This window comes from Tinamus guttatus, unplaced genomic scaffold (assembly GCF_059628265.1).
Source record: "Tinamus guttatus ecotype Peru unplaced genomic scaffold, ASM5962826v1 Tinamus_guttatus_pri_ptg001855l, whole genome shotgun sequence".
NCBI classification, from domain to species: domain Eukaryota; kingdom Metazoa; phylum Chordata; class Aves; order Tinamiformes; family Tinamidae; genus Tinamus; species Tinamus guttatus.
The window spans coordinates 28408-39576 of record NW_028290389.1 but is presented as its reverse complement, the minus strand read 5'-3'; the positions used below and the strand labels follow the sequence as shown (position 1 = coordinate 39576).

The 11169-nt window shown below is 65.9% G+C and overlaps 1 protein-coding gene across 1 annotated transcript; it reads left to right on the top strand.

Moving 5' to 3' along the window:
- The first annotated feature begins 1897 nt into the window (after positions 1-1897).
- On the top strand, positions 1898-8824 carry ZNF865 (zinc finger protein 865). Its single transcript, XM_088539578.1, has 5 exons — positions 1898-2457; positions 3154-3799; positions 4014-4182; positions 4325-4622; positions 8635-8824. The coding sequence occupies exons 1-5, from the start codon at positions 1898-1900 to the stop codon at positions 8822-8824; spliced, it is 1863 nt and encodes a 620-aa protein (XP_088395704.1).
- The last annotated feature ends 2345 nt before the right edge of the window (positions 8825-11169 follow it).

Sequence of the window (11169 nt, the reverse complement as noted above, 5' to 3'; positions counted from 1 at the left end):
CTTGTCCCCGTCGCAGCGGCCATCTTGGAGGTTGGGGGCGAGGCCGGCGCCATCTTGAGTGTGGGCAAACCCTGTGGGGGGGGGCGGAGCCCGGACGCCTGGGCCCCTTTCTTGGGGAGGGGGCCCGGGGGGGGGGGTCAAGCGGCTCCCCCGGACGCCTGGGCCCCTTGTGGGGAGGGGGGAGGGGCGGCGGCCCGGACGCCTGGGCCCCCATTGGGGCGGGCGCAAAGGCCTCTGGGAAGGCCCCCCCGGTCACGTGTGGGGGGCGGTTCCGGCTCCGGTCCCGCCTCCCCGCTGCTCGGCCCCCCCCCCGCCCCCCCCGCCGGGGGCCCAGGCGTCCGAGACGGGCGGACGGAGGGACCGGGTCCCCCCTCCCCCCCCCGCGAGGTGAGTCCGTGACCCCCCCCCCCCCGGTGTCACCCCCCCCCGTGTCCCCCCGTGTCCCCCCCGTGTCCCCCCGTGTCCCCCCGTGTCCCCTCCGTGTCACCCCCCCCGTGTCTCCGTGTCCCCTCCCCGTGTCCCCCCCGTGTCCCCTCCCCCCCGCCGGTGCAAACGGGATCCCGGAATCTCCCCCCCCAGCCCCCCCCCCATCCGGATCAAGGAGATTTTTCCCGAAAATCCCCGTTTTCACCCTCGGGAGACTCCCAAAATCCGCATTTTTTACAGCAAAAGGGACCCCAAAAATGCCCGTTTCCACCCCGGGGATACCCCTAAACTCCCGGTTTTTGGAGCAGAGTCCCCAAATCCCCATTTTCAGACCAAGAAGAGGCACCAATTACCACCCCCCCGGGCAAGAGGGACCCCCCCCTCTAGCGAGGAGACCCCAAACTCCCCATTTTTAGGTTAAAAAGGCCCCAAAATCCCCATTTCCAGGTCAAAGAGACCCCGCAAGTCCCCAATTTCGGGTCAAAGAGACCCCCAAGCCCCCGTTTCCGGGTCAAGGACACCCCAAACCCCCATCTCCAGGTCAAAGGGAACCCCCAAATCCCCGTCTTTGGGTCACGGAGACCCCAAAATCCCCATTTCTGGGTCAAGGAGACCCTAAACCCCCCCATTTCCATGTAAAGGAGCCCCCCAAATCCCTCTTTCCAGGCCAAGAAGACGCCAAAACCCAAATTTCTGGGCCAAGGAGACCCCAAAACCCCATTTCCAGCTAAAGGAAATCCCAAAATCCCTGTTTCCAGCTGAAGGGGACCCCAAAATCTCAATTTCCATGTAAAGGAGACCCCCAAATCCCCAATTCCAGACCAAGGAGACCCCAAACTCCAATTTCCAGGTCAAGGAGCCCCCATAATCCCTGTTTCCAGGCCAAGGAGACCCCAAAATCGCCATTTCCATGTAAAGGAGACCCCAAACCCCCCATTTCCAGCTGAAGGGGACCCCAAAATCCCCATTTCCGGGAGAAGGAGCCCCCAAAATCCCCGTTTCCAGGAGAAGGAGACCCCAAAACCCCGATTTCCATGTAAAGGAGCCCCCATAATCCCTGTTTCCAGGCCAAGGAGACCCCAAATCCCTGTTTCCAGCTGAAGGGGACCCCAAAATCCCCATTTCCGGGAGAAGGAGCCCCCCAAATCCCCATTTCTGGATCAAGGAGACCCTAAACGCCCTATTTCCAGGTGAAGGAGACCCCAAAATCCTTGTTTCCATGTAAAGGAGCCCCCAAAATCCCCGTTTCCATGTAAAGGAGACCCCCAAATCCCCATTTCCATGTAAAGGAGCCCCCATAATCCCTGTTTCCAGGCCAAGGAGACCCCAAATCCCCATTTCCATGTAAAGGAGACCCCCAAATCCCCATTTCCATGTAAAGGAGCCCCCATAATCCTCGTTTCCATGTAAAGGAGCCCCCATCATCCCCGTTTCCAGGCCCAGGAGCCCCGCGCGCCGGAGGCCGCCGGCGATGGAGGCCCCCGTGGGCGACGAGGCCGCCCCGTTCCCGAGCTACCCCTTCGACTTCCTGGAATTCCTGAGCCAGCAGCGCCTGGAGGCGGCCGAGCCCTTCGGCCCGGAGCACCCCAGGGCGCCGCCGCCCCCCTACGACCTCCCGCCGGCCTCCGCCAAGGCCGCCAAGGCGGACGCGGCGGCCTCCACGTCCAGGAAGCCGGAGGCCGCGGCCTTCGCCGTGGGGCAGCCCCTGCTGGAGGCCCTCAGCCCCCCGCCGTGGGGCGTCGTGGACCTCTCGGGCCACCCCGGCGGGCTCCGGCGCGGCGGGGCGGCCTCGGCGGCGCCGGCGGAGGCGCGGGCCGAGCGGGGCTGCCTGCGGCGGCTGCGCTACCTCATGGAGCGGCGCTTCCCGTGCGGCGTCTGCCACAAGGCGTTCAAGCAGTCGTCGCACCTGGTGCAGCACATGCTGGTGCACACGGGCGAGCGGCCCTACGAGTGCGGCACGTGCGGCCGGGCCTACAACCACGTGTCCAGCCTGGTGCGGCACCGGCGCTGCCACCGCGGCGACGCGGCGGCCTCCGGCGTCAACGTGGGGGCCTCCGGTGTCAACGCGGGGGCCTCCGGCGTCAACGCGGGGGCCTCCAATGTCAACGTGGCATCTTCTAATGTCAATGCGGGGGCCTCCAGCGTCAACGTGACACCTTCCAATGTCAACGTGGCGGCCTCCGGCGTCAACATAGGGGCCTCCAGCGTCAACGCGACGCCTTCCAATGTCAACGCGGGGGCCTCCAGCGTCAACGTGGCGTCTTCTAATGTCAACATGGGGGCCTCCAGTGTCAACGCGGCAGCCGCCAGCGTCAACGTGCGGCCCTCCAATGTCAACCTGGGGGCCTCCATCAATGTGGGAGCCTCCAGTGTCAACATGGGGGCCTCTAATGTCAATGCAGGGGCCTCGAGCATCAATGCAGGGCCCTCCAGCATCAACATGGGAACCCCCATCAACGTGGGGGCCTCCAACGTCAACGTGGGGGCCTCCAACATCAACAGCAGGGCCTCCGGCGTCAACATGGGGGCCAGCGGCGTCAACGCGGGGACCAACATCAGCACCGGGGCCACCAGCGTGACCATGGGGGCCACCGGCATCGGCGCTGGAGCCGCCAACGTCAACGCAGGGGCCACCAGCGTCAACATGGGGGCCACCATCAACAGCGGGACCTCTGTCGTCAACGTGGCGGCCACCGGCATCAACAGCAGGGCCACCAATGTCAACATGGGGGCCACCAACGTCAACGTGGGGGCCCCCGGCGCCCCCCGGGCCCCGCCGCCGGATGGGCCCTTCACGTGCCCGCTCTGCTGGAAGGTCTTCAAGAAGCCGAGTCACCTCCACCAGCACCAGATCATCCACACGGGCGAGAAGCCCTTCAGCTGCTCCGTGTGCCAGAAGAGCTTCAACCGGCGCGAGAGCCTCACGCGGCACGTGAAGACGCACGGGGCGCTGCTGCGGCTGCCGTGCGCCGTGTGCGGCAAGGAGTTCCGCGACGGCGCCTACCTGCTGCGGCACCAGGCGGCCCACGGCGCCGGCCCGCGGCCGCGGCACCGCTGCGACGTCTGCGGCAAGGCCTACGCGGCGCCCCAGAGCCTCCTGCGGCACCGGCAGGTCCACGGCGCCGCCAAGATGGCCGCCGGCACAGCCAACGCGGTCAACGCGGCCAACCATGCGATCAACGCGGTCAACAATGCGGTCAACAGCGCGGTCAATGTGGTCAACGTGGTCAGCGCGGTCAACATGGCCAACGTGGTCAACATGGTGAACGTGGCCAACGCCGTCGCCACGGGGTATCCCAACCCCTTCCTGGTGCCACCGGAGGGGCCGGCCATGGAGGGAGAAGCCAAGGTGGGTCTTGGAGGGGACCCCAAGGTGGGTCTTGGAGGGGGCTCCAAGGTGGGTCTTGGAGGGAGTCTCAAGGGGAGTCTTGTTGGGGACCCCAATGTGGGTCTTCATCTAGACCCCAAGGTGGGTCTTGGAGGGACCCAGAGGAGGGTCTTGATGGGGACCCCAAGTTGGGTCTTGATGGGGACCCAACATGGGGTTTCTTGGGGGTCTCACGATGGTTTTTCCCGCTGATCCCAAGGTGACGTTCCCGGGAGACCCCAAAATGACGTTCGGCACCGACCCCAAGGCCGTTTTCACCGGGGACCCCAAGATGACGTTTGCCGGGGACCCCAAAACCATCTTCGCAGGGGACCCCAAGATCTTCGCTGGAGACCCCAAGATCTTCACTGGGGACACCAAGATCTTCGGTGGGGACACCAAGATCTTCACAGGGGACCCAAAGATCTTCGCTGGGGACCCCAAGTTGGTCTTTGGTGGAGACCCCAAGATCTTCACCGGGGACCCCAAGATCTTCACCGGGGACCCCAAGCTGCTCCTCGGGGCCCCCAGGCTGCCGGCGGGCGCCGCGCGGGCGTTCGCGGTGCGCGCTGTGCGGCCGCGCGTTCGGGCGGCGCGAGACGCTCAAGCGGCACCAGCGGGTGCACACGGGCGAGCGGCCGCACGCGTGCGCCGTGTGCGGGAAGCGCTTCCGCGAGGCCTTCCACCTGTCCAAGCACCGCGTGGTGCACACGCGCGAGCGCCCCTACGGCTGCGCGCTCTGCGGCAAGCGCTTCGGCTACCCGCAGAGCCTGTCGCGCCACGCGCGGCTGCACCGCGACGCGCCGCGCGACGGCCCCCAGAGCCTCCCGTTGGCCCCGGCGGTGGCCCCCGCGTTGGCGCCGGCGGCCGCCCCGGCGGTGGCCCCGGCGGCCCCGGTATCGGCGCCGGCCCCGGCCAAGGGCGGGCGCTGGGCGTGCGGCGCCTGTGGGCGGAGCTTCGCCCGCCTCGCGGCCCTGCTGGCGCACCGGTACCGGCACCGGCTGCGGCGGCTCCGCGCGCCCGCCCGGGGGCCCCGGCGCTGCCGCACGTGCGGGGCGGCCGTGGGCAGCGCCCGCGAGCGCCGCCGGCACCGCCGCCAGCACCGGGGACGGCGGGACGCGGCCACCGCCGCCACGCGGGGGCGGAGCTAAGGGGCGGCGGGGGCGGGGCGAGGGGTGGGGGTGGGGGGGATGGTTGATTGGATGGGCGGTTGGATGGTTGGGTGAGCGGGTGGGTGGTTGGTTGAACGGTTGGTTGATTGGGTGGTTGGGTGGTTGAACGGTTGGTTGATTGGGTGGTTGGGTGGTTGAACGGTTGGTTGATTGGGTGGTTGGATGGTTGAGTGGTTGGTTGATTGGGTGGGTGGTTGGTTGAACGGTTGGTTGATTGGGTGGGTGGATGGTTGAACGGTTGGTTGATTGCGTGGTTGGATGGTTGAACGGTTGGATGGGTGGTTCATTGCTTGGTTGGGTGGTTGTTTGGGTGGATGGTTGATTGGATGGGCGGTTGGATGGTTGGGTGAGCGGGTGGGTGGTTGGTTGAACGGTTGGTTGATTGGGTGGTTGGGTGGTTGAACGGTTGGTTGATTGGGTGGTTGGATGGTTGAACGGTTGGTTGATTGGGTGAGCGGGTGGTTGAACGGTTGGTTGATTGGGTGGTTGGATGGTTGAACGGTTGGATGGGTGGTTCATTGCTTGGTTGGGTGGTTGTTTGGGTGGATGGTTGATTGGATGGGTGGTTGGATGGGTGATTGGGTGGTTATTTGGTTGAATGGTTGGGTGGTTGGTTGATTGGGTGGTTGGATGGTTGAAGGGTTGGGTGGTTGGATGGGTGGTTCACTGGTTGTTTGGGTGGATGGTTGGTTGGGTGAATGGTTGGTTGGGTGGTCGGATGGGTGGTTCATTGGTTGGATGGTTGGTTGATTGGGTGGTTGGATGGGTGATTGGGTGATTGAATGGTTGGTTGGTTGGGTGGGTCGTTCATTGGTTGGGTGGTTGTTTGGGCGGATGGTTGATTGGGTGGGTGGTTGGATGGTTGGTTGATTGGGTGTGTGTGTGTGTGAGTGGTTGCTTCATTGGACGGTTGGTTGGATGATTGGGTGGTTGATTGGGTGTTTGTTTGGGTGAGTGGTTGGTTCATTGGTTGGTTGGATGGTTGGTTGGTTCGGTGGTTGGGTGGTGGGTTTGGTGGTTGGTTGGATGGTTGGTTGGTTCGGTGGTTGGGTGGTGGGTTTGGTGGTTGGTTGGATGGTTGGCTGGTTCAATGATTGGGTGGTGGGTTTGGTGGTTGGTTGGATGGTTGGGTGAGTGGTTGGTTGGTTCAATGATTGGGTGGTGGGTTTGGTGGTTGGTTGGTTGGTTCAATGATTGGGTGGTGGGTTTGGTGGTTGGTTGGATGGTTGGTTGGTTCGGTGGTTGGGTGGTGGGTTTCGTGGTTGGTTGGATGGTTGGCTGGTTCGGTGGTTGGTTGGTTGGGTGGGGGGGTGGCTGCACGGATGGACATTGGACACCAAGGGGGTGCTGGTGACTTGTGGGTCCCCCCATGGGTGCTCTGGTGGGGCCCGATGTGCCTGGAAATACGGAGCAACACGGAGCCATGGACCTTGGCATGGCCCGACACGCTGTAACATGGCCCGACACGCTGTAACATGGACCAACACGCTGTAACATGGCCCGACACGCTGCAACATGGCCCGACACGCTGTAACATGGCCCGACACGCTGTAACATGGACCAACACGCTGTAACATGGCCCGACACGGTGTGACAGTGCAACGGACTTTAACACGGGTCAACACGGCCCAGCGCGGGTCAACACGGCCCGGCACGCTGCAACATGGACCAACACGGAGCAACATGGAGCAACTCAACACGCTGCCGTGTGCCTTGACACGCTGCAACATGGCCCAACACGGAGCAACACAGTGAAACATGGCCCAACATGGAGCAACGTGGAGCAACACGGCCCAGCGCGGGTCAACACGGCCCATCATGCTCCAACATGGAGCAACATGGAGCAACTCAACCCACTGCCGTGCCCCTTGACACGCTTCAGCACGGCCCGACATGGAGCAACACGGCCCATCGTGCTCCAACATGGAGAAACACGGCCCAACATGGAGAAACACGGCCCAACACGGCCCGGCGTGGGTCAACACGGCCCGTCATGCTCCAACACGGAGCAACACGGCCCATCGTGCTCCAACATGGAGAAACATGGCCCAACATGGAGCAACACGGAGCAACATGGCCCAGCGTGGGTCGACACGGCCCATCGTGCTCCGACATGGAGAAACATGGCCCGACATGGCCCAACACGGCCCGGCACGGGTCAACACGGCCCGTCATGCTCCAACATGGAGCAGCTCGACCCGCTGCCATGCACCTTGACACGCTTCAACACGGAGCGACACGGCCCAACACGGAGCAGCCCGTCCCGTCCCGTCCAATCCCGTCCCGTCCAATCCCGTCCCGTCCCGTCCAATCCCGTCCCGTCCAATCCCGTCCCGTCCAATCCCGTCCCGTCCCATCCCGCTCCTTCGGACATCCGGCTCCCTCCGGACTCCTTGGATTCCCCCCCCGGCCCCATGACAAGGACCCGGCCCGGACGCCTGGGCCCCCCCGGGGCGGAGGGCGGAGCTCCGGGCTGAGAGCGGCCAAAACTCGACGCAGCGATGGGGGGAGGGGGCGGGGCTGGTATTAAATCATGGATGTGAGATGGCCCCGCCCCCCCGTGTCTCCTTGGTGACGTCCGGGGGGGTCGTTAGTGGGGGTTGGTTGATGGTCTCATTGGTTGGTTGGTTGGGCAGATCAGGGGTTGGTTGATGGCCCCGTTGGTTGGTTGAGGGGTTGGTTAGTGTCTCATGGGTTGGTTGGGTCATGGGTGGGTTGGTTGATGGGTCCTGGGTTGGGTAATGGTTGGTTACTGGTCCCATGGTTTGGTTGGGTGGTTGGTTGGTTGATGGGTGGGTTAGTGGTTGGTTAGTGGTCTCATTGGTTGGTTACGTGGTTGGTTGATTGACAGGTGGGTTGGTTAGTGGTCTCATTGGTTGGTTACTGGTCCCGTGGGTTGGTTGAGGGGTTGGTTGGTGGTTGGTTATTGGTCTCATTGGTTGGTTACCGGTCTCGTGGGTTGGTTGGGTGGTTATTGGTCTCATTGGTTGGTTACCGGTCCCGTGGGTTGGTTGGGTGGTTGGTTGTTGGTCTCATTGGTTGGTTACCGGTCTCGTGGGTTGGTTGGGTGGTTGGTTGGTGGTCGGTTGTTGGTCTCATTGGTTGGTTACCGGTCCCGTGGGTTGGTTGGGTGGTTGGTTGGTGGTTGGTCTCATTGGTTGGTTACCGGTCTCGTGGGTTGGTTGGGTGGTTGGTTATTGGTCTCATTGGTTGGTTACCGGTCTCGTGGGTTGGTTGGGTGGTTGGTGGTCGGTTGTTGGTCTCATTGGTTGGTTACCGGTCTCGTGGGTTGGTTGGTGGTTGGTTGTTGGTCTCATTGGTTGGTTACCGGTCTTGTGGGTTGGTTGGGTGGTTGGTTGGTGGTCGGTTGTTGGTCTCATTGGTTGGTTACCGGTCTCACGGGTTGGTTGGGTGGTTGGTTATTGGTCTCATTGGTTGGTTACCGGTCTCGTGGGTTGGTTGGGTGGTTGGTTGGTGGGCGGTTGTTGGTCTCATTGGTTGGTTACCGGTCTCGTGGGTTGGTTGGGTGGTTGGTTGGTGGGCGGTTGTTGGTCTCATTGGTTGGTTACCGGTCTCACGGGTTGGTTGACGCGTTGCGTGGATGGTGGGGCTGGTCGGTTGGTGGCTCCCTGGGTCACCCCATGGTCACTGCCGCCCGTCCCCATCCAGCACCGTGATTGGCTACGGGCCGGCCCCGCCCCCCCAGCTCCCCAATGAGACGCAGAGACCAGAGGAGAAACCCGAGAGCTTTAATGGACCCCAGGAAGGGGCCGAGGGGGCGGAGCCTCCGTCCCCAAACGTCCCCGGACTCTCCGGGGCCACCAGGAGCCTCCGGGTCCCTCCGTGTCCCTGGACCTGAGGCCACCGTCCCCGTGTCCCTCAATGTCCCCCACGTCCCAACGTTGTCACCTGCTCATTGAGGCATCGACGGGGCCACCTGTCCCACACAGGTGGCCTCGGGGCCACCTCGTGTCCCCCCCCGTGTCCCCCCCGTGTCCCCGCTCACGGTGGCAGCGGGTGGTGGCGCCGCAGGTGGCGCCGCAGCCCCTGGGGCTGCCCGAAGCGCCGGGGACAGCGGGGACAGCGCAGGGACGCGGCGGGGACGCGGGGGGACGCGGCGGGGACGCGCGGGGACGCCGCGGGGACCGCGTGGGTGCCCCGGTGGCGCCGCAGGTGGGACGGCCGCTTGAACGCCTTCCCGCACGCGCGGCACACGTGGGGCTTGTGGGGCGAGTGGGCGACGCAGTGACGCTGCAGGTAGGACAGGAAGGCGAACGAGCGGGCCGCACTCGGCGCACGCGAAGAGACGGCGGCCGCCGCCGCCGCCCGGCGTCACCAGCACCGTGTAGGGCAGCCCCTGGCTGTCGATGAGGAGGTAGCGCCCGCGCGGGGCCTCCCCCTCCACGGGGCCCGCGGCCGACGGCGGCACCGGCACCGGCGCGTTGGTCGTCGCCGTCACCGGCGCGTTGGTTGTCGTCACCGGCGCGTTCGTTGTCACCGTCGCCATCGCGTTCGTTGTTGCCGTCACCGTCACCATCGCGTTCGTTGTTGCCGTCACCGTCACCATCGCGTTCGTCATCACCGGCGTCGCCGTCACCGGCACGTTGGTTGTCATCACCATCGCAATCGTCGTCACTGGCGTCGCCGTCACCATCGCGTTGGTCGTCGCGGCCGCTGTCACCGTCACGTTCGTCGTCACCGTCACCGTCGCCGTCACCATCGTCGTCGTCACCGTCGCTGGCTCCGGGGCGGCGCTTCCGGGGCTGCTGTGGGGAAAAGGGGGGGAGTGGCCAGGACGCCTGGGCCCCTTTTTGGGGGTGACCCGGACACCTGGGCCCCTCCATATCAGGCCTGGGGGGGTCCCGGACGCCTGGGCCCCTTTTTGGGGGGGATCCCGGCCGCCTGGGCCCCTTCCTATCAGAACCGGGGGGGTCCCGGACGCCTGGGCCCCTTCCTATGAGGACTGGGGGGTCCCGGACACTTGGACCCCTCTGTATCACGACTGGGGGGTCTCGGACGCCTGGGCCCCTTTTTGGGGGTGACCCGGACGCCTGGGCCCCTCCATATCAGCCTGGGGGTGACCCAGACGCCTGGGCCCCTTTTTTGGGGTGACCCGGACGCCTGGGCCCCTTTTTGGGGGGTCCCAGACGCCTGGGCCCCTCCGTATCAGGACTGGGGGGGTCCCGGCCGCCCGGGCCCCTCCCGCCCCCGGCCCCGGTACCTGCGGGCGGCCTCGCGCCGCCGCTCCCCGCTCGGCCCCTTCATGGGCCCCGCCGGGTGTCGCCGCGATCGTCACGTGGGTCCCCGCGCGTCACCGCGTCCCCCGTTTTGGGGCGAATTCGGGCGCTTTCGGGGCCGCCGGGCCCCCTCCCCCATCGCTGGTTTTTATCCCGCCCCCCCCCGCGGGATCGGGGGGGCCGCGGAGGCGCCGCGGCTCTGCCCGTGACGTCACTTCCGGGAGCACCGCGTGCTAGCCCCGCCTCCTCTTACGGAAGGAGCAGAAGGGGCGGCGGAAGTTGCCGAATTAGGGGGCGGGGCGCACCGGAAAAGGGCCCAGGCGGAAGCGGAAGCGGAGGGAGTCGCCGGCGCGGGAGCGCGCAGCGGCCGCTTCCGGAGAGCGGCGGAAGTCGCTGAGGCGCCGTCCGGAAGTGACGAAGCGCCCGGGGCGGAAGGAGCCAGAGCGGCAGCGGGAGCCGGGGGGGAGGCCGAGCGCAGGCGGGAGCAGCCGAGCGCCGAGCGGGGGGAGCCAGAAGGAGCCGAGAGCGGCCGGAAAGAGCCGAGTGCGGGCGGGAAGAGCCGAACGCCGAGAGGTAGAGCCGGAAGGAGCCCGGCGCCGAGCGGAGGGAGCCGAGCGCGGGCGGAAGGAGCCGAGTGCGGCCGGAAGGAGCCGAACGCGGCCGGAAGGAGCCGAGCGCGGCCGGAAGGAGCCGAGCGCGGCCGGAGGGAGCCGAGAGCCGCGGAAAGAGCCGAGAAGCGCCGGAAAGAGCCGAGTGAGGCCGGAAGGAGCCGAGTGAGGCCGGAAGGAGCCGAGTGAGGCCGGAAGGAGCCGAGCGTGGACGGAAGGAGCCGAGCGCGGCCGAAGGCGCCGAGCGCGGGGCCGGAAGTGCCGCCCGGCGCCTGCCGCGCGGGGTCCGGAGCCGCCGCGGCCTGCGCCGGGGCGCCGCGGCCTGCGCGGGGTCGGAGCCCGGAGCGGCAGCGGGAGCG

Coding starts and splice junctions, on each gene's coding strand:
- ZNF865 (XM_088539578.1), top strand. CDS start 1,898: ATGGAGGCCCCCGTGGGCGACGAGGCCGCCCCGTTCCCGAGCTACCCC. Junction 3,800..4,013: donor GTCTTGGAGGGGACCCCAAG/GTGGGTCTTGGA, acceptor GCTGATCCCAAG/GTGACGTTCCCGGGAGACCC. Junction 4,183..4,324: donor TGGGGACACCAAGATCTTCG/GTGGGGACACCA, acceptor CGGGGCCCCCAG/GCTGCCGGCGGGCGCCGCGC.